This window comes from Pristis pectinata, chromosome 11 (genome assembly GCF_009764475.1).
Source record: "Pristis pectinata isolate sPriPec2 chromosome 11, sPriPec2.1.pri, whole genome shotgun sequence".
Taxonomy (NCBI): domain Eukaryota; kingdom Metazoa; phylum Chordata; class Chondrichthyes; order Rhinopristiformes; family Pristidae; genus Pristis; species Pristis pectinata.
This window is the reverse complement of record NC_067415.1, coordinates 87,557,393-87,581,295: the sequence shown is the minus strand read 5'-3', so window position 1 is coordinate 87,581,295 and position 23,903 is coordinate 87,557,393. Positions and strand designations below refer to the sequence as shown.

Here is a 23,903-nt window from a genome sequence, read left to right as displayed (position 1 = left end):
CAGCTGAATACTGCATCTATGACTGTTGTTTCCAGTTAATTTGATGTCTGCTGTAAATCTGTAATGAGTCATTGGTTATCTTTCTAATTTTCTTATTAATAAAAGTGTTGGCTGTTCATAGTCAAATCATGAATTGTGGTGTTTAATAAACTGCCACAGGAACCTTATGATTGAACTGACAACTGGCAGCCTCTCCCTGGCTGGCTATGTGAGACAGAGATGAAGAAGGGTCTACAAAAACTCTTTCAGGGTTTTCAGGGTTCACTTTCAAGAGCAGTCTGAGTCATTAAGACATACTGCTCAGTAAGGTACACCAGTGTAAAACTGAGTTTGTTTGGCCAAAGTGGCTAATGTCAGATTGAACAGGTCTCCTTTTAGAGCATCTCTTACTGCAGTCACTTTGGTTTTCTGACTTGCTTTGTCACTTCAGGTAGTCTGAGATTTATATTTCTAGGCTCCTGTACATCGATTGATTTATTATTGTCACTTGTACTGAGGTACAGTGAAAAACTTGTCTTGCGTACCTTTCGTAGAGATCAATTCCTTACACAGTGCATTGAGATAGTATAGGGTAAAAACAATAACGGAATACAGAATAAAGTGTCACAGCTACAGGGAAGTGCATTGCAGGTGGACAATAAGGTGCAAGATCATAACAAGGTAGATTGTGAGGTCAAGAGTCCATCTCATTGTATAAGGGAAACATTCCATAGTCTTATCACAGTGGAATAGAAGCTGTCCTTGAGCCTGGTATGTGCCCTCAGGCTATAGGATTTGCCATTTGCAACCTTTATTTGCAATGGTCTTTAAGTTGGCAGCAAGCCAGAGTCTTTTGAGTGGAGCACAGAATATACGAATGTCAGATAGACCATTCCTAGAAGAGTGTTGAGTTCACCTTTAGGTTACTGGGCACTTCCAGTTTCCTTGAGAAAGTAGTACAGGAAGTCCCCGGGTCACAAACAAGTTCCGTCTTTGAGACTGTTTATAACCCGATTTTGTATGTAACTCAGAACAGTGTCCGCGCATGCGTACTTGGGCCAGGGATTGCGGCCGCGCATGGCCCTAGCTGCACATACGCACTTGACCCGGGGTTGGGCCAAAGAAGGTGTACCGCCGCCGTGGTAGGATCGGGGGCCAGGCCTGCTTACGAACCGACCACGTAGGTCGGTTCGTAAGTATGGGCGTTCGTAAGTCGGGGACTTCCTGTACATGCAAAAAGTAAAAGTTGGCTTGGGGAATGGGGTGTTGGACAGTTGAAAGTTAATTAATTCTTGGGAGTTGGGGAGGGAGTCCCTAGAATCAGTGTCTCGCATGGTAGGAATTAATCCACTGGAATATCAAGGGAGAGCCTTCCACTTTCACCTAACCCATGGTCCAGCTGATATCTCATGCAGATCTTCCTCAGGATTGTACTATCAGAGGAGCAGTCTTTCTTGAAAGACAGCAAACCCAGGCTCCATTTTCTCAATCAGGAACATACATGGTCCTATGGCATTAACAGAAAAGAGCAGATGGTTTTCCCTGGTGACTGGTCAATGCTTGTTCCAGCATCACTGGAAAATAACAATTATCTTCACTTTGTATTTGTAGGAGTTTGCTGTGTTTGAATTTTAGTGGTGCAGCCCATATTAACATCTCCTGCAATGTTCTAGTTATGTTTAAGGCTAACATACTCTAATTACTGTTCCAAAATCTATGGTTCTGACTTTCATGCTGGCCTCAGTATTATGGAAACTGTTTTCCTATCATTAAAATCTCCTTTGGAAAGCCAGCAAGACGGGTGTAAAATGGGAATTGTATTCTGATAGATCATACATGTGTCTGGCTTTATGGAGGCAACATCCATCCACTGACATTTTGTTTTAATTCACATTTGTTGATCTTGCTCAATTGTAACATCTGTGTTGAATTGACACATGGTGGCACAGCACACAAAGTTGGCAGAGAAACTCCATTGGAAGAATGTGGCTTTTGAGTGTCTCTGGTGAGTAGAGATGCATCTGTAGTGAATAAATCAGGCGATATCTGATGTGATCATTCTAATGGAGCAGCAAAAGGGGAATGAGCAACTGTTGTCTATTTAACGAATGATAGACCACAAACTGTACAGAACAAGTAGCTGCTTCACCCGAAGGTTGTCTTTGCTCTTTTGCCCTTTGTTATTAAAGGTAAAATGTAACCTCAAGCTGTTGCACAATCCTAATCTTGTCAACTTTTTCTTTCAGTAGTTTTTTGTTGCCATAAGTGTCTCTGATTAGAGGCAACTTGGAATCGTGTGAAATTCTGATCAAGTGATGTGAATAAAGGAAGTGAATTAAAGGAAATATTTCCTATTCACAATGCTTCTGACACTGATAGAGCTCTACATATTCACGTATTAACAAAGTAAATGTTACTATAACCAGTTATAGAACCATAAAATCGCAGCTCAGAAGAAGGCATTCCACTCATTGTGTCTGTTTGTCTCCATTCAGCTTTTTCACCCAATTGGATCAAGAATTGCAATCCAGATCACAGCAGCCCACTGTACAAAGCATTTTCCCTTATTCCTTCTGGTTCTTGCTTACTATTTTAAGTCAGTAAATCTTATGTAACCATAAGATGATGATGTAACCAGGAAGATCGATGAGGGCAGGGCGGTAGTCATGGTCTACATGGACTTCAGTAAGGCCTTTGATAAGGTTCCACATGGTAGGCTGCTCTGGAAGGTTAGATGGAATCGAGGGAGAGTTGGCTAATTGGATCCGCAATTTGTGATGATAGAAAGCAGAGAGTGATGGTAGAAGGTTGTTTCTTGGACTGGAGGCCTGTGACTAGTGGTGTTCCTCAGGTTAGTGCTGGGCTCATTGTTGTTTGTCATCTATATCAATGATTTGGATAAGGTACAATGCATGGTTAGTACGTTTGCAGGTGACACTAAAATTGATAGTGGTTTATTATTGTCACTTGTGCCAAGGTACAGTGAAAAGCTTGTCTTGCATACCGATCATATGGGTCAATTCATTACACAGTGCAGTTACATTGAGGTAGTACAGAGTGCATTGAGGTAGTAGAGATAAAAACAATGACAGTACAGAATAAAGTGTCACAGCTACAGAGAAAGTGCAGTGCAATAAGGGGCAAGGTCACAACAAGGTAGATCGTGAGGTCAGAGTCCATCTCATCATATAAGGGAACCATTCAGTAGTCTTATCACAGTGGGATAGAAGCTGTCCTTAAGCCTGGTGGTACACACTCTCAAGGTCCTGTGGTAATAAGTGATACAGTGGGCAATGAAGGTTATCAAAAATTACAGGGGGCGGGGGGTGGTTTGATCAGTTGAGTAAGTGGGCCAAGGAATGGCAAATGGAGTTTAATTCGGATAATTGCGAGGTGTTGCATTTTGGAAAGTCAAATCAAGGCAGGACTTTCACAGTGAATGGCAGGGCCCTGGTGCGTATTGTAGAACAGGGAATTCGGGTACATAGTTCCCTGGAAGCAGAGTCAAAGGTAGACAGGGTGGGGCTTTTGGCACACTGGCCTTCATCAGTCAAGGCATTGAGTATAGTAGCTGGGAGCTCCTGGTGTGGTTGTACAAGATGCTGGTGAGGCTGCACTTGGAGTATTCTGTTCAGTTTTGGTTGCCTTTCTATAGGAAAGATGTTATTAAACTGGAAAGAGTGTAGAAAAGATTTACACGGATGTTGTCAGGGACCAAGTTATACAGAGAGGTTGGACCGGCTAGGACTTTTTCCTTGGCGTGTAGGAGACTGAGAGATGATCTTATAGAGGTGTATAAAATCATGAGGGGCATAGATAGGGTGAATGCACTCAGTCTTTTTCCCCAGGGTTGGGGAATCGAGCTAGAGGGCATTGGTTTAAGTTGAGAGGGGAAAGGTATAATAGGAACTTGAAGGGCAACTTTTTTTTTTACACAGAGGGTGGTTTCTATGTGGAATGAGCTGCCAGAGGAAGTGGTTGGTACAATAACAACTTTTAAAAAGTAGTTGGACAGGTACATGGCTTGGAAAGGTTTAGAAGGTTATGGACCAAATGCTGGCAAATGGGACTAGCTTGGATGGGACATCTTGGTCAACACGGACCAGAGGGCCTGTTTCCGTGCTGTATGACTCCATGACTTGTCTTTCATGATAAGGGATTAGCAAAGAGCAAACTATTGAAATACATGTTTGATGGCCAAAAAAAACTGAATTGATAAAAAAAGTTTCTAGATGCTGTAACTATTTTCTCTTGTATTGAATTACAAATATGTTCCGAGGAGTTTATGGAAGACAAATGTGACTGCAATAGTCTTTTGTACACAAACCAACAGAACCTTAATCATCTAAACTTCATTTGTCTTCTGTGTAGAGGACATTTTACCAAATTAAATCTGAAATGTACTTCATAAGGTGTATCTTCAGGGTCCATTTCTTTGCTGTATGAATCGAGGAGAATTGGAACATCATACAGTGATATAATCAGAAGACCTTCACTGAGTAGAGTGGCTGGTGCAGAGATGTGGAGTATTGTTGGTTCCTCTGTTAGGCTGCTTCTTAATGTTTAGGGATTCCATGGCTGATGGATCTTCATGAAAGTACAGTTCCAGGAAGACTTTGGATTTCCCCAGCTACTTTGGCCAAGCTATTGCTGTTAACACTATCAAAGAAAAAAGGTGGTGTGAAATTGAGACATTTAGCTTGTTCCAGATTAGCCTGGTCCTGGGAAGAAAGAAGTAGGGTTGAAAATATTTGAGCAAATGTCTGAAATGAAGCTGGAATCACGATGGACTGGACTCTGCTACAAGCACCCAAGATGTTGGAATGGGCATTGATGTTTGTTGGCTAGCTGCAAGATACTTTGTTCAGCTGCATGTGCATTATTGGTGAGAATCTCAATGTATTCCACATTTCACTCCTGCAGACACAAGAGGCTGCAGATGCTGGAATCTGGAGCAAGAAAGTCTGCTGGAGGAACTAAGTGGATTGAGCAGCATCTGTGGGGGGAGGAGGGGAAGGGAAGGAATTGTTGACATTTCAGGTTGAAACCCTGGCAGTTTGCTTTCATTCCTGCAGAGCCTGTCCCCTGTTAGAGGGCACTCTGCCTGCTTGCCTGGAAATGACACCTTTTTGAAAAATATCCTGGTTGAGTTTCCAGCAACCCACTGGCAGACTGATAATCCTTCAGTGATCTGGGAAGATGAGAACCCAGGATCTACAAGAAGCCTGTCGGTGGGGATCTAATTCCCATTTGCCTTCGTAAATTTCCATCCTTTTGACAAGTTCTCACTTGTCTGACCGCAAATATAAATTATATGTATGGATACACTTGTACACTTGATAAACACAGACATCACCCACTTAACAACTGATCAATGCCATGATTAATGGTACACCCATAACCACCCTATTTCGTTTCACCCTAGCAACATACTTCTTTCTTTTTTCCCCCACATATACATTTGGTTTCCTCCTTAAATACTGTTTGTCAGTTGTTCCCTGTGATACCAGGTAAATTATGGGTGGAACTGCTTTGCATTTGTGTTCTTTCAGAGCTAATGTAGCTGCCAATAGCTCATCGCCTGACTTGCGCAGCATGAAAGGTCTGGCAGCGAGTTCTCTGGATGATCTTGGTCGAGTTCGCCGTTGGACAGTGTTTTGGGCAAGAGCTTTTATAGGTCTGACCATGGCAGTAAGCCTGCACCTGATGCAGATTTCTGTATATCTATAACATGGCGAAGCCAGAATTGATGAGTATTTCTTGTCTTTGGTGCAATGTTGAAAGTTTTACAATGGGAGTAGTGACTGTATTCTCAATTTCATTAAGACTCTGCTGCTGGCTGATTATATTGTTTCTTGAAGTTGATGTGGAAAGTCCAAAATCTCATTTTGAAGCAACTTGAAGTGGTTTGATCTTACAAAGAACTGGACCAAGCATCATGGGCCAGTTGCTGCTGCCTGTACCATCAGCTTCTGCATTTCTGCAGCACTTTTCACAATCTTGTGATGTCATGAAGTGCTTTAGGATTAGTGAAGTATTTTAGAAGCACAACGTTTTATAATGACGGAAGTGCAACAGTTTACAGCAACAGTACAATTGCAATTTGGTAATAACCTGAAGTTTTTAGTGATATTTATTAAGGAGTAAATATTGGCCAGGAAGTTGGAAAGAATTCTCCTAATCTCATTCCAAATTGTGTCCTCTTGACTTTCTACATCCACCCGAGAAGGAGGAGGGGGATTTGCTTTAACATCTCATCTGAAGGACAGAGCTTCTGTTCATTGCTGCGTTCCTTCAGTACAGTTTGGGAGTGGCAGCCTGGATTTTTGCATTCATTTTGAGTGGGACTTGAAGCTGCAGCCTTCTGACTCGAGTGCTACCTGCTGAGCCACAGCTGATGATTAAGGAAGTGGTAGGGAAAGGGTGATGGGAGGCGTGACGAGTGGGTAGAAGCAGTCTAATGGGAAACCTAGGAAACTATTCCGTTCCATTGTTCAGAAGTGGATTCCACATCAATTTGTTCATTGTCTCTTGGCATGTGTCATTGCCTTCACGAAATATTGACATGCATTCTCTTTCTCTGCCTGCAATGTGACATTAGCAGGATTGACAATGAAGCCATCTCAGTGTGAAAACTCTCACCAATTACACCCTAATTTGTTTTATACTCAGCCAAAATGGAATATTTTATCAAAAGGCCCTTTTACGTATTAGTCATTGCATAACAAATTTTAATTATAACTAGCTAAAGTCTTTTGATTGCCTCCAAGTGAATTGACTAATATGGTCACCATTAGTTAGGTGTCAGTGATCAGGATTACAAATGCCATTGGATATGGCTCCTGCATTTGCCAAAATTTGTCTCTTAAAACTATTGAAATTTTCTATCATGGTTAATGAAGTAAAGCTAGTTTCCAATAAAAACAAGCTTTTTTTTTAAAACAAAGAAAGGATAAAATATGAGCTGTGACATTTTGTTTAATGTAGAGCTCATTTATGGCGAGGTGTTCACTCAATGCCTGAAGCCTGTGGTGTGGTGTTGCTTTGACCAGATTGGAAATGGAATGTTGGTATTTAAGGCAACACTCTGCTGACTAACTATATAAGACCATGACTCTCGGTGTTACTTCCATTGTTAAATTTTTGGAGCTTTTCAACCATTGCATTGAATGGTTTCACTTGATAAAATGGTCATTTACATTATTCTCTTCTGTTTTGTAGCTGGAGTGTGTAATGCAGTTGGTGCAGGCAGGAGTTGGAGTCAACATCACAACAACACGATTTGCTCAGACTCCAGCCCACATTGCAGCTTTTGGAGGACATCCTCAAGGCTTGTTGTGGCTGATACAAGCAGGAGCAGATTATAATATGCAGGTAAGACCATAGCTTGGAGAAGGTAACATCAGACATAGCTCCTTGAATCTGATCTGCTGTTTGATAAGATCACGGCTAATCTGAGTTTTTAACCATGACCTGCATAATCCTGATTATCCTTAATTCCCCAAAGTCCAAAAATATATTTACCTTAAGCCTTAAATATTCTTAATGGCTCACATCCATGGCCTTCTTGAATAGAGAATTCCAAAGATTGAGGCCTCTAAGAACTTCCTCCTAGTTCCAGTCTGTCAAGAAAACATTTTCACAGTTCCCTCAGAATCCTCCATTTTCTAGTGAGCTCATGTCTCCTTGTTATAACCTTCATGAGGATGGGCCCATCCTTCTTGATCTTTTCTCACAGATCATCCCCCATGCACCAACAGATCAATAATTTCCTTTTCTATTCTTCCTACCAGAGTGGATATCTTAATTCTCCACACTATAGTCCATCTATTTGCCACATTTAATTTGTTAATATCCCCTTGGCAAATGTATGGAAACACTGCCACTAGCAGTTCCCTTCCAAGCCAAACAAGATCATTGATCAACAAACAAGAACGAGTGTATTGCTTTTCCTTCACTGTCACTGGGTTCAAATCCTGGAACATCTAGCCAACGACACTGGAAGTACATTCACCTAAAGGATTGCAGCTGTTCAAGAAGATGGGTCAGAACCACCTCAAGGGCAGTTAGGAGTGTATAATTAAATGCTAGCCATGTCAAGTGATGCCCTCATCCTACAAATTAAAGAATTCTTCTTGACTTCCCTGCCTACCTTTGTATTATCAGCAAACTTGGATTAACTACACTGTCTTCTCAATTATTAAAATAGTTTGCAAGTAGCTGAAGACCCAGCAATGATCTCTGAGATGCCTGACTGAGTGGCCTGAAAATGACCCATTTATCCCTTCTGTCTATATGTCAATCTTCTATCCATCCTAATATTACCATCAACCTTTGTTCTGTAACTTTTCATGTAGCACATAATGCCTTTTGGAAAGCCAATACACTTGCCTCTACCAGGTCTACCAATCAGTGTGGATCAGAAACATCATCTCCTCCCCACTGACATCAACACAGGTGCATCTCAGAGCTGCATGCTTAGCCCCCTAATGTCTACAACCACGACTGTGTAGCTAAGCGTAGCTCCATCGCCATCTGGAAACCAGCTGCTGACGGAACTGTTGTTGGCAGAAACACAGATGGTGGCAAGGAGACGTACAGGAGTGAGGTAGGTCAGCTGGTTGAGTGGTGTCACAACAACAACCTTGCACTCAATGCCAGCAAATCCAAGGAACTGATTGTGGACTTTAGCAAGGGGAAGTCACGTGAAAACTCACCATCTTTCAGTTAGCCATGGTTAAATCCCCTTTTCGTGGAGTGTTTATTTCTCAATGGAATGTTTATTCATTGAAAGTGATGAAATATTTTGCTTGCTAAATGTTTGCCACTGATTATCTACTGTCATACCTTTTAATCTAATTTCCTGAGCCAAATGACCCTGTATTTTTGTTATTCCCTTTATTTTAAGTTCAACACTCTAGTTCAGACTTGTCTGTTACACTCAAACCAAATGTGAAATTCATCATGTTATGATCACTCTTCCCCAGAGTATCCTTGACAATGAGATCACTTATTAATTCCCTTCTCTTTTACACATGACCAGATCCAAAATAGGCTGTTCGCCATTTGGGAATGCACAGTATTTTTCAGGGAAATTGGCAAAAGTGCTTTCCATGAACTTGTACTTGACTACCTTCCCCAATTTAATTTATCTAATCTACATGAAGATTCAAGTCTCCTAAAGTCACTGCAATATGTTTGTTGCCTGCTACCATAATTTCTTGATGGATATTCTGTCCACAAGTAGATTTGTAGATTCATTTGGCTTTCATTCATTGTAATTGCAAACTTGTTCAGCCTTCTCCAGTCTGTTGCAACAATCTTCAGTTCTGAACGTAATGTAATTATTTAGACATGGCGTGGCTGCTGTAAATAAGCCCTATTGTTGGCTGTTTTTAAGAGTGAGCTCTGTATTTAGAAACTCTCAATGAAAGCAAAGAAGGAACACTGCAAGACTGCACTTAAGGTGGTGGAAATATGCCCCTAAGGGGTCTCTGAGGCAGTAACTTCTTGAGAATTATTTAAAAAGGGACCACAGAAAGTAAGAATTAATGTGTGAACTTCAGTTTTGTCTTTTCATGAATTGCAAGTTAGATATCCTTACACAAGTGAAATGCATGGGTTTCTCTCACCATATTTGTATGCCTTTCTTTGGCTGGGGATAAGTCTCGGTTTACACCACTGCATTTGTCTTGGTCTTTATTCATTGTATACTGGAAAATAATTTTAAATGGCAGTCAACTGTACATATGGCCACAAAGAGCTAATGGTTTAAAAATACATGACCTTAGTAATACATTTAATTGAATTTATGGCTTTTATTCTAAACCATTTACTGTAAGTAGGGCAGACATTTCTTATAGATTCCCAGCAGAATAATGTGAGTGGAGTTCATCCCAACCTCCCTCACAGTGCATGACTCAATGCTTTATTTAGTAATGGTTTAGAAAGCTTGCTGCAGAGGATTGGATTGAGCCATATGTTTGGAAGATTTCCAACATATTGCCCAATGAGGATTCTACAAAAGATAAAATGTTATACTGCCCTGATTTAATGCAGGATTAAATAATCAGTTGGCGATATTGTTAATTTATTATTTAAAAAGTTGGATTTGTACAGCACCTGCTCCGCAGAGCTCTAAGGTATTTACAATCAATGTAAGTCACTGCTCTGTGTTAAGCACTGCAGCCGGTTTGTACACAGCAAGGTCTCTCAGAAATAAGATAAATAATTGGCTAATGTATTTTGACAGTGTAGGGTAAATGTCTAGATTTTATGGGTGATCTTTTTATTTGGTTGTGATAAGATCTTCTGGCTGAATGTCAGACTAAAGGCTCATACCTATGACTACACACTGTTCATAGGAACAGGAGGAGGCCATTTAGCCCCTCAGTGGCCTGACCTGCCATTGGATGAGATCTTGGCTGATCCAACACTTGGATGTTTTTGCCTTTTCTTTATTTCCCCAAATGTGTTCAGTTTACTATATCTATTTATCACAGGCTTAAAAATCAGTAATTGGCACAGCATCCAATGCTGTTTGCAGAAGGGACTTCTGAATTTCTTCCACCGAATGTACATGTGTTTTCTAATTCCATTCTTGGAAAATTTTAGCTTGATTTGTTTTCAGGTTCAACCAGTCAGGGAAAATGGTTTCTCTCCATCTACCCTCATTTCCCCTTAATGTCTTAAAACTGCAATCAAACCATCCTTTAATCTTTAAATTCTCGTGAATACAGTCCCGGTATGAGTAATCCCTTTTAATTTTGGAGTCCAGGTATTACTCTAGTGATTACATGCAGTACTTTCCCTCAGGCTCCCTCTATACTGCAGTGAAATGTCAAATCAGTTTTGGAGGCAGGACTTCAACACCCGCACTTTCTAACTCCTGTGCCACAACTGAGTTGTGACTGATTCCGATCCTTGCAGTTGGCAGAGTTTCCATTTGCATTGTTTAAAGTTTGAGGCTATTATTTTACTTGGCTAAGATTGACATCACCTGATATATGTTCCAGACCTCTACTGCAGCTAGAGTGGAGAATGTTGTATTGTAGGAACTGGTGCCTGTGTGTGCAATCAGGAATCCCAGCAGTTTATAGAATTGGGCCATTGTTTGTGTCCCACCAGTGTATCAGAAGCCTGATGTTGTCTTTTTACAAATCACTTTGCCTTGTTGAATATTTTTGGAAGAATAAACAAAAATGGACAGATCTATTTTAATTTTATGGCTGAGGTACTTCTTCACAGATGGTATTGCTTAGCTTTAGTTCTATATATAGTGTGGCAGGTCAGATCTCCAATCTGTCAATATAGTTCCCAGGAGGAAAGAATAAACAGCAACGCTGCTTGTGACTAATGGGGAAAAAATGTTTTTTAGGCTCACGCAGGCTTTGAAATGGAAACTGGGCTGATTTCATTTCCAAATTCATGGAAAAATTTCACTCTGTGAGATCTTAGTTTGTTGGCTGAATTGAAGGTTGGGTTGGATTTGAGCTTGGCAGGGCACTGGGCAGGTTTACAATGGAGGCCATGTGTAATGGAGACATCCCAAAGCTGACCTCATGGAGGTTTGGAAAATAAGGGATTTTAACAAAGAAACAGGATGTTGTCCAGAATGGAGGGCTGTATTTGAAGGAGTGCTTGGAAAGGCTGGATTTATTCTCACTGGAATGTAGGAGGCTGAGGAGTGACCTTTATGGAGGTTTATAAAAATTGAGGGGCATAGATGTGATATAACCTTTTTGCCAGAGCACAGGACTCTGGAACTAGAGGCCTTGACTTTAAGGGGAGAAACTTAAAAGGAGATCTGGGGGGTAAGTTTTTCGCACAAAAGTTAACGAATATCTGGAACAAGCTACCAGGGGAGGTGGTGAAAGTAGATACAATTACAAAGTTTAAAAGGTGTTTGGATAGGTACTTGGATAGGAAAGGCATAGAAGGATACAGGCCTAATGTGGGCAAGTGGGATTAACTTGGATAGGCATCATGGTTGACATGGACGAAATGGGTTGAAAGAGCCCATTTCTGTGTGTACAGTTCTAAAGCTGTTGCTCCTTTGCAAATAGGCAAATAATCGGAAGTTATAAACTTAAAGTCATTGATAAAAGATGTAGAAGGGAGACAGGAAAAAATGTGTAAGTAAGAAGTTCTGGAATCTGAAACACTCTACCTCTAAGTAACTTTAATTGGGAGTTGGACAAGTTCTGGAGCTTGATAAACTTAAAAGTTGTAGACAAAAAGCAGGGACCCATCGTGTCTAATTAAGAAGCTAACAAAGCTTGGTCAGAGGCCATTCAGATATTCTTTAAAGCTGGGAGACAGCATTGAAGTGTTACATGGAGATGCCATTAGGTTTTGGTTACTCCCCTACAGAAGATCTTGCCCATCAAGCCCATTATCTTTGTTAACTTTCTGATTAATCATCCACTGGGGCAAGATCATACTCATGAGCTCGACAAGGTTCCAAGACGAAACATTTCCCCTTCTCAGGTTGGCTGCTCAGGTACAAGGTTGTCTGGATTGGGATTCTGCTAAATTATAGGAAACTCCTGTCTAATAACAACTTTAGAGAATTGGGTTGATTCTTAAGTGCTCTGAAATGGCATAGCAAGGTGCTCAGTTGTACAATTACTGGTACATTCAAACAGGATGAACCACCTAGTGTCACCCAACACAGAGTTTGGATACAGTTGCTCCCAGCTCAACCAGTCCTCACAAACGTCAGGGGATTCTTGTTAATTGGGAGATCAATCTATTTGTGACAAATGCATCTGTCTGTTAACATTGGTGGAAGTTTTTGTGGAGACAAGTCCCATTTTTTGAGGTCGTCATCACTTTTTGTGACACCACAGTCTTGCTAAGTGACATAGACTTGGAACAGATCTGGCAGTGCAGAACTTGTCATCCCTGAGACACTGGACCTTCAGTAACAGCAAAACCTGTAACATCATGGCATGGCACATCCCTCATTGGTTCGAGGAGGAGTGCAGGAGGGCATTATATCTCACAGTCGACCTTGTTATGACCTCACATGTTATTGTCTACCTGCACTGCACTCTTTCTGTAACTGTAACACTTCATGATGCACTCTTATTGTTTAACCTTGTACTACCTGAATGCACTGTGTAATGAATTGATCTGTATGAACGGTATACAAAACATGTTTTTCACTGTACCTCTGTACATTTGACAATAATAAACCAATTTACCAATATACCTCATATGTTGATGCACTGACTCCAGGCAGTGGTACTAGGCTCCATACAATGATATACTTTCCTTTTCATTTACAGGATGTTGTAGGTGAAACCCCTGTCCATAAAGCAGCACGATCAGGAAGTTTGGATTGCCTTAATGTCCTTGTATCGCATGGGGCTAAAACAGAGTAAGTGAACATTTTAGCACCTCTTAAGTAACAGTAAGTTGTAAACACTCCATGGGTGATGGGTATGACACCCTTAAAGGAGCTGTATGCTTTAATTTTGTCCCAAAACCTTTTTAAGATAATTCTCTAAAATATTTACCCTCAGTATTTTTGAATATCAAGGTCCATCTTTTCAGTAACTTCATTTCATTTTGGTAAAACTTTGTACTAAATCCTAGCCAACAGATCTTACATCTGGTAGATTATGGGAAAGACCTATTAGTAAGTATATAACCACCCTCCACCCCTCCCAGGTAAATGTTCATCAATTAATTAAGATATAAGGGGTGCATTTTCTCAATACACACCCTGGACTGCAGCCATGCCCAGGAGGCACATGTGATGGGTGATCATAGACTGGCTCCCACAGCACTTCGGGGTGGGGAATGTGCCTGCAGTTTCCTCAGGCACACTTGCAGTGAGTAAGTGCTTACACTTAGGAAATTAATTCTTTAGTTATAGCATAAAGCTCCTTTAAACCAAGTGAAACCAAATAAGAATAACTTATTTTGCTGCTAATTTGTTAAATGTTAATTTTTATAGAGGGTTTAAAGAAAGTTAAATTTACCTCTGCTTCCATTAATGATTTAAACTAGCAAAGATTGACTTGCATGCCCATTATTTTCTAATAACTCAATCTAGATGTTTAACCAAGACCATATAGGAACTGACATGCCATTCTGCAGTTGCAATGCTGAATGGTCCCCAAATACAGTTATGAAATTTAATATAAAATGCTTAAGTAGGCCAACAACATAAAAACACTACAGGAGTAATTCCATTCAGTGAGTGAAAACTTTCTCCCAGTGTGTTGAAAAAATTTTCGCCAATTTTTGAAACCGTTAAAATAATTTAGTAAATGTGAGGGATTCCCATTCATTAGGCAGTGTGTTAGCTGCATTGAATGATTCTATGCAAGCATTTTTCTTAATGGGATGCAGGACTTTACTCCTTTTGCAAAGTTATGACAGAGATTTTCCCTCCCCCGTTTTCTTGAAGGCCACATTAAAAGAGGTGTGACATGTGCCAAACAGTGCTTGGCTTGTTCTGCAGGGCATGCTCACCTTTGCCAACTTTTATATCAGCCCTTCAAATGTAGCAATGTGCAAAACTTACCACAGTTAACACTACAATGAAGGATTTATTCCATACATTAAGGTCTGCTTGTGCTTGACCTGACCATTAATTGAGCCATTTATCTGACTTTTTCTTTAATTTCTCTAGGATAACCTCTTCCCACTCCCACCCAATGAAACAAGGGGTACCTATTGCAGTGAATGCTGTCAGATGAAGTTAACGATTTGCATTCTTCCATTTGCACACTGGGAACATACAGTAGATCGGGAGCTTGGCCTCAAATTTAAACATCTCTCCTTGTACATGAAGTTCAGGAGTCCAAAATTGTATTTATAAACAAAATCTTGTTCTATACTAAATATTTCACTGAACGTGTAGCCTCGTATATCTGTGAATTGCCTTTGCTGTTGATGCATCCTTAAGAGGCATCGTAACCCTCAATTTGAGTTTTAAAACAGACAGAGAAAAAAAAAATCTTTGGGTCTCGTGTGCTCGAATGTCAAGCTTGATCTCAGACACGTTCTTCTGGAACTTTCTTACTGGATTTTCGTAAAAGTTAAATTAAGTTCCTTCAAAGCCTTGGTCCTGTTCAACTGGAAGCGATGACTCACATAAGTAGTGCCTAATGACTTTAGTCAACAGCTCGTTTGGATTTACGCTGAGTTCCCAAGTGAGTTCCACAATTACTTAAATAAGACCTGCGCGGTGGAATTGATCACTTGCACATCATTCAGTTAACGATTTAACTCCCTAAGCACCATACTGAATTTGTGCCTTTTATTGTTTCATTATTTAGAGTTTTTAATTAAAAACAGCACAAACACAATAGCACACTAAACCATATTTTAACAAGGTTGCTAAGTGATAATTGCAGTTTTTACATTTAAGTATTTCAATGATTTCCATAACTTTAGCAGTATATTTCCTGATCAAGTGCTGTTTTTGAGCATAGTAAACATGTTTAAATTTTATTTAGTCCTCTTCATACTCGGTTGAAGATTTTGTAGACTGGACTCTCAACATTTGCTTGGCTTTTTTTTGTTACCTCTCCCTCCCACTCCATTTTTGTTCAAGGACTTGGTAAACTCTGAAGCCTGACATCAAATCTATTACATATTTTCACTCTTTGGGTGTCTTTAGAGTTGTCTTGTCACTCCTAGTCATCCATTATTCTGTGTTACTACCCATTTAGATAACACGCTTCATATCAAAACCAGCATTTACAGTGATTATTTTCCAATAAACTTTTCCATAAAAAATTCAAAGCAAAGGTAATTTGCAGGTATTTTGCTTTTGTTTTTGACTGGCTGTACATGCACATATGCGTAGTGTTGCTTAAGCTTAGCTATTTGCAGCAGAGCCTGTCCTAAAAATATTAAAATATTAGATTTTAAAAGTCCCAAATTCTGTGGAAGGCACTTGCTCTCTTAAGGGAAAATATGGGAGAATCTAAGTAAGTTAAAAATATGACGTATGAAATATGACTACTTCCCTGATTGTGCTGCTCTGTATCCTGGCTGTTGAAGTTATTGAGATGAAAAGCTTCCATTTCAATTCTCAAATATTTTGATGCATCGGTTCTGGCAGTTGAAGTTCAGAGCAAACTTGGGAAATTGTGAATTAAACAAACTTTAGAAGTGAAATGAGCAATTTTAACAGCATTATGGAGGAGTGGAGTTCAATAGGAATTATCTGTGGGATCATTCATAATAATGACTTAAGTTAATTGAAACAGGTGAGAACAATTCTTTGGAAACTATATACTTTAGGACAGATGACTTTTGCAGGAATGCAGCTGCACGAAAGGTCCTCATTGCTGCTTATAAATGCAAAACGATGCATGCTGGTGCTAAAGTACATTGAGAGTGAATAGCGGAGCTGGAGTTGAATCTACTCTTTAATTGCCAAGACGAGCAATGCCATGGGATCTGCAGAGAGATTATTATAATTTGAGGAACTAATATTGATGCAATGAAAAGTTCCAGTATTGTAATTACATTGTTATCAAGGCATGGGTGAACTGAAATAGCACTGGATCAGGGTGTAACCCACAAATGCACTGGGATAAAGGACCAGCAAAATACTAAAATAAAAACATAGGTGGTTGTGGATTGTGTGAGGACCTGATAGCAATAAGCTTAAAATCCACTTGAAAGAGTAACAGATCAGATTATATCGTGCAAAGGTAATTTCCTTAACATTTTGTATTCTCTTTGACACAAGTGGAATGCAATATTTTGTTCCTCAATAAATCTGTCATGGCTGATTTGAATTTTGTTGTTCCCAGCTGTCTTACACATTTAGATCAAGGGTGTATGGTTTTGTTGATGAAAGGTTTCTGTTGGAATACTGAAGAGTGCAGCAACTCGTTCGATTTTGTTCAGCTCTTCTGTGACAGTATTTTTTCCCATTAAAAATGCGAGTGTTTTCTACAGAAGTTGGGACATTTTATTTAAAACTATTCCCTGATTAGGTATTCCACTCATAGATACCAAAAGTAAATATATTTTTATCTCTCAGTACTACTTAGTTGAGCACAATACCTGTCAGTTGCCCTTACTTCTGATCTCACGTGATTTCATCATCTATTTTGTTAACTGTCGGAGAAGAAGAAACTAATTAATGATGGTAAGATTTTTGGAGACTCTATAATTATTGTTGGCAGTTTACTGATTTTTCCAGTACACTTGTCGTCAACCACTGATGTCATGGTTGCCTGTCCTGGTTCCCTAGATATAACAAGGATCTAAAATCTTTCTTCTTGATTGAAATTTGACAGAGGTAGGTGGATCAGGAATGCTGGAGAAATTCTGACCTATTTCCTGTATTGGGTCTGTATTATGTTATTATCAGGATGATGGGTGATCAGGTTGGATGGTCAGTGTTTTTCACTTGGGTTACCTGCTGTGCTTTCAGCCTGGGTCAGTGGTGCTACCTGTTAGGGTCTGATTTCTCATGGTCATAGTTCAATTTTCTTTTGTAACATGCTGGACATTATTTAATCAGGAATCAGATTATAATGGAATGCAGGATGATCTATTGGAAATGAAGGTGAGGGTAATTTGGAAGCAAGGTACAACTATAGTTGGGTCAGTGGTCAGTCCTTCTCTATGTATTGGGGGAAGTAGGATATGCTCATCCAGTGAGGACCTTGGATGCTTAACAAATATCTTGATGTTTTGGAAGGAGAAGGGAATATGAAGGTGGCACATAGCTTCTTCAGGATAGAAACAACCAAGCTTTCTGATGAACAGGATCAACATCTGTCATTGTGAGTAGCCGTGAGTCAGTTCAAAGAACTGAGGCCAGTAGGAAAAGCATAGTCAGCTGTTGAAACTGTACACACATGCCATTGTTATTCATGTCACTAGTACACTTGCTGCCAGGAGGACAGTCTTGTCTCCACAATGCATCTTTAATCAGATTCCTCCAGAGGTGCATAGATAAACAAGTCACCTCAGCAAAGATACTGATTTTAACATCACACCCAATGAATCAGCCAGAATTGACCGGGTTGGAGATATTAATATAATTGAGCAGGAGAGCAGATAAAATAACACTGAATACTTCTTTGGGTGCTATGCTCCTAAACAGCCACTCATGGTTGGATTAGATGTATGACGCTCTCCATATAATGTAAGCTCTAATCCATAAAACATTTTTGAAATGGGATTCTCATGTAGCTGAAGAGAGAAGTTGTTGAGTACAGTTTAACTGAAAGAATAAAGAGCTTAATTGAAACAGAACGTTGGAATATCAGAGCCTCAGCAGAAAGTGGGTACTGCAGATTAAAATTATAGTATTGTAATGACCTTTCACTCATTTCAGAATTATCTAGAAGTAAAATGTGTCCATCCTTTTCAGGTAAATACTTTGAATAGAGAACTGATCCATATGTCATGCACTTTAATTCTCTCTTCTTTTATAGCAGCATTGTAATTCTACAAACCTCAGTCTATATGGAACCCGCATTAGTGTTTGCTGCTACAGAAATTAAAATTCCACATGAATGGACAAAGTATTCCATATATTTACAGCCAGTACAGGACTTGAAAATAGTATGAAATGGGTTAAACAACATTTTAATTAAGATGTATTCATGTTTTTGTTTCATTGTTAAGATTACTTTCACCAGTACCCCTTGGTCTGTATTATTTGCCGTTGCCCATGTAACTGTAACAGTGCAGAGAATTGAGTCTTTAAGAGATTGAAAAATGTCAAATGTTTTCCAGCTACGTAATTTGAATTTGACTTGATTTTGAAGTAATCCTAGAAAGGGGGATCATTCCCAATAGAAACGCTGAAACTGCCACAGGGGCTTCATGGAAACCTTACAGTTGTGGCAATGAGTGCGCAGTATCGCTTCCCCTCAGCACACAAGGCATACCGTTGAGGTATTTGTTGTGGTGATTGGTTTTAATGCTATGTAGGTACTGAGTTATAGATCTTTTAGTTGTGCATGCTTTGTTTACCATAATTTAAAATTACTTCAGATATGTAACTAATATAGTTAAGTTGAGAACTTTATATTTTAATGTAAGTTATACACTATTTCAAGAAAAAAAAAGTGGTTTACTTATTGAAATTAATTGACGCATGATTGTAACCAGGTCCAGTTTGATTATTGAAAGCGATATGAAACTTGCTATTTATTTATATATGGAATGATATCTGCTTTACTTTGGATAAAACTGCAGTAACAGTGTTGACTTAAGCATTAAATTTAACATCATACTTTAGAAAGAGTTGCAAGTGTCACCGATTTCTTTTAAATTTCCTCCTATTTATTGTCCTCTTGCCGTCTGCTGAAATCCTTCACATTACAGAGAATTTATGACCCATCAGGACCCATCAATCTTGTTGTAAAGATTGTTTCACTAATTTGGAATCCATTAGAATTGTAATTGACTTATCGTAAATTCAGGTTCCACATATTGTACTTTGCTTCAATAAAATATGTTTTATAACTTGGATAACAAACAACCTCTGAGCAATTTCTAGAAAGCTGTTTTCAGAGAATTTGGTGTTTTTAAATCAAAATTGAATTTAAATTTATTTCTCAATCAAAATTACGATTGATTCCCCACTCTCTTTTCAAAAGCAATCCAATTTATCTTTGTCAAGGTATCCAGATTGTTGTACCACTAACTTCTTGCCTGACGCAGTAAACCTGTACTTCCTTAGACTTCAAGTGATTATAGGACGAGCTGTCATTGTATTGGAATGGCCATCTATTCTACATTGCATACGGGAAAGAAAGTGGTGTCTGAGGATACATCGGTCCGTGTTTAATCGGCAGTGGCTCTTCATTGTAGGCTGACATTCCAGCATTGCAGCAACAAATCATTTTCCACCATCCTTCCTCATGTTATAGGATCTAATAAACTTGGAGGTGGTTTGGGACTCCGCCCATGCTTCTGTTGTGTAAGAACCTGTCATGATCAAGGTTGTACTGGAAAGCAGTTGTGGCATAGCATCCATAATCTAATGAAGAGTGGGTTGTGTTGGGGGTTCTTGAAACATTTGTAACCCACTCTGGTATCCCGTGATAGACACCACATTTACATTGCATTTGAAAGTAAAGATTTATACAATGGATGTCGTCTGGACATGTAATGTTGTCACTGGACAGTCATTACTACTTGTCACTATGTTTACTTTAGCTAAACTTCTCAAATGCTCCACCTATCCTTTAGAATCATAGGTTACTGTGCATGCTTCAGTGGGTGATTTTCAAAGAAGAGGATGAAGTACTCCTAATGGCATGGCCAACATGTCTCCTTCAATTACCAACACCAAATACTGATTATTCATTAGAGTCACTGCTGTGGAATCTTGCAATGCATAAATTCGTTGAGGCGTTTGTCTCTCCCAAAGTGGTTTAATCCATGGTGCATGTTGGAACACCTCGAGGATTATGTCAAGCTCTTTCATTCATTTCACTCAGGTTTAGGCCCAGTCTGGGAAGTTTGAGCTGTTTTTTTTCTCCAGGTTTTGGTCTTGCTGCATTATTTGAGAAACTGAAGCAGAAGATTGGTAGGGACTCATTCCTACTCACTCTATCACCTTGTGTTTAATTTTGGATCTTCCACTGTCGATCCTGCCAGACATCGGGGCAGCTGACTGACCTGGTTGCTGCTGCGCTGATGATTTTTGACTTGCATTCTAATTCATGATGTGAGAGGTGCTCTTAATGTCTTCAAAGGAACATGGACCACAAAGAAATCATCTGCCGACCATTCATGTAGATTATGGCTGACCTTTTCCCTTAATTCCATTTTGCTGCTTTATCCTCTGATACCCTTATTAAAAAAAAATTTGATTGTGTTTGATAGCTCTACAGTCCTGGTATCCATCCACATGAGCTGTGAATAAAATAGGCATCACTTGAAAACTGCTGCTTTGGAATGAGAGTATATTGAATCAGTCGAACTTCAGAAAGTATATTTTTGTTCCTCCCTCCTGTAAAGGGATGTGCTAAACTTGGAAGTGATTTGGGACTCCACCTGTGGCTCTGTTGTGGTCGAGATTACATTAGAAAACAATTGTGGCACAGTGCAATCGGTGGAGAGTTGGGGGGGTGGGTAGAAAAGATGGCAGATTTTATATTTGGTGGCAAGATGAGCTAGATCAGGCAAATGGCCTCCATGTATATGTACTATTGAACTCCAGATCCCCACCACATTTTATCTGTTATTGTAGAGATCTTGAACTTAAGCTGGCAAGTTCTTGGATGACTATCTCCAAAGGGGAGCCCTAAGTGTGATTGATAAAAGTACAAGATGAAGCATGCTCAGCCTTGAATTTAAAGAGCTGGAGATTGGAAAAGAAATTTTGTGCACAAGTTTCAGCTTCACTCTTTTGGAAATTGGTTTAGAATAAGTACAGTACTTCACTGAGAGGAGAAGGAACAAGGTTTGGAACATGACAGAATCAAGGATGGCATATGGGAGCATCTTTAACTAGTGAACATTTGAGTTGAAAGACATGGGATATTAAGTGGTCCTTGATTTGGCCTTTGGAATATCTGAGAGTTGGAGATGGAATGGCTGGAGCATAATTGGAAGGGTAGAATCATCAGCAGAAGAATGATGTGAGAACATTTGTGCACAACAAGCAAGTGAAAAGGCAGAGTCATCAGAGAAAATTAGATTGTCATGATGGTAATTTGGCAGAAAACAGTTACTTGTTTCAGAGACTGTTACCAGAATCTATCAAAGCCTTCTGAAATGTTGAAGTCAACTGATTTCCTGAAAAGCTCAGTGATTCCATCAATGGACTTTGTGTGCAAAACACAATATTGGTGATCTTGGCTTGCACTAGAATTGTAAAGTAATAATTTTAAGCTTAACACCAAATTTCATTCCTCTCGAAAATACAAAAGAAGATGGTTGTAGTTATTGGAGGTCAATCTTCCTAGCCTATGACATCATTGCAGGAATTCCTCAGGGCAGTGTCCTGGGCCCAACCAACTTCAATGACCTTCGTTCCTCCCACCATTGGGTCAGAAGCTGGGGATGTTCGTCAATGATTGCTCAAAGCCATTCGCAACTCCTCAACAAACTAAAGCAACATATCAACACTGAGACATCGTTCAGATGGGGCCTGTAAGTGGCAAGTAGTATTCATACCACAAACAGGCCAGGCAATGATCATTTCCAACCAAAGGGTGTGTAATGACCTATCCATGATGTTCAATCACATTATCATCACTGAATTGCTGTCCATCGATATCCTGGGGGTCACGATTGATCAGAAACTCCCCTGGTCTATCCACATACTGTAAATACTATGGCTACAAGAGCGATTCATGGGTTGGATGTTCTGTGGCGTTACTCATTCTTCCCAATCCCAACAACTCAGTTTCAGTACCATCCAAGAAAAAACAGCTTGCTTGATTAGCACCCCATCAACCATCCTAAACATCCATTTTCCCCGCCACAAGCATACAGTTGCTGCAGTGCATATCATCTACAGAATACACTGCAGTTCCTTGTCAAGGCCAACAGCACCACCCAAACTCAAGAACTCTGTCGCCGAGAAGGGCGGTAAGTGAATGGGAACTCCACCACCTTGGAGGTTGATTCTGGATCGAAATCCTGGAACTGCTTTCCAACCAGCACCCGGGAACACCTTCACCAGAAGTTCTGCAGTGGTTCAAGGCACATGAGCTAAAGACAGTTGAGGGTGGGCAATAAATGCTGGCCTTGCCAAACAAAAGCCAGGTCCTGAAAATAAATGAGAAAAGCAATGCAAGTGGAATTATTTTAGGGATCGAGGGATCGAGGAATCATTTAAGAATCCAGAAAGGTGAGGCATGAAGGAACAACTGACCAAAAGGTATTGTAAATCAGAATAAGGCAAGAGTATTTTGAAGATACCAGGAGGTTTTATTGAAATATGTGATTCAGCAGAGCTTGTGATGATGATGGAAGATGTGAAGAAGCATGAATTTTGTTCCAAGATCATCAGAGTTGAATTTGGAGGCAGTGTCAGAGAGAAAGTCCTGTGTCTGAATTGTAACCATTCTTTATCCAAAATTTTAATATTTTGGATTGATTGTACATCACAAGAAGGGAGCCTTTCTCACCACCACATCAGTGAAGATTGTATTCTTGAATTATTTTCTACACCTGCATCATTAAAAGTATGAATCTTAATCAGCTGCTTAAAAACTGGAGGGAACTTCAAAGATTGTCAGTATTGAACTGCCAGCTTTTGTTTTCAGTATGTGTTGTGAATGAATTTTGAACATAGTTGCTATTTTTAAATTTAAATTAATTAGCAGTTGAAATAGAGAAGTTTGAGGTCACTGGTAAAGGTTGTCGAATTTTATATAAGGAATTGGACACCAATGCTAGATCAGCATTTAAGAAGTGTCTAGATGAGCACTTGACTCACCGAGGCATAGAAGGCTACAGGCCAAGTGCTGGAAGATGGGACTAATACAGGGACAGCATGGACATGGTGGGCCGAATGGCCTGTTTCCTGCTGTATGATGCCACAACTTGAAGTGATACACAAGCTTAATAAAGATTCACTTAAATTCTAAAGATCATCCAAGTATTTCTCCTGGTGCTACAATGTCCTTGTTGAATATTTAAATAAATCTTAACTAAACTTAAATGAGTTTCAATTTCTTTCATTGGGTTGCTTTTGAAAATGGAATTATATACCTTATAATCAGTTTTGGAGCCATGAACTTGTATAATCAAGTTAAAAATGAGTCCCACTTAAAAGTACATTCCCTTCTTATAACATTAACACCCTTTTCATTAACCCCTTCCAACTGCAGTTCATAATGTTTGTACTAGAAACTGGAACCTGATTATATATTCACAGAACTTTTAAGCGCTGCCTTTTGCAAGTTAAACTGTAACCCAAATTCTGCACTTCAGCATTCCTTTAGTGCTTGATAATTGAA

At 39.6% G+C, this 23,903-nt stretch overlaps 1 protein-coding gene across 2 annotated transcripts in view; it reads left to right on the top strand.

The window, feature by feature from the left end:
* Positions 1-23,903, top strand: part of ankrd10a (ankyrin repeat domain 10a) — a 49,553-nt gene that overhangs the window by 8,519 nt on the left and 17,131 nt on the right. For both annotated transcript variants that reach the window (XM_052025566.1, XM_052025567.1), the window contains exons 2-3: positions 7,201-7,353; positions 13,272-13,363. In XM_052025566.1, coding sequence (XP_051881526.1) covers positions 7,201-7,353; positions 13,272-13,363 — 245 coding nt within the window. The remainder of the gene's footprint in view (positions 1-7,200; positions 7,354-13,271; positions 13,364-23,903) is intronic.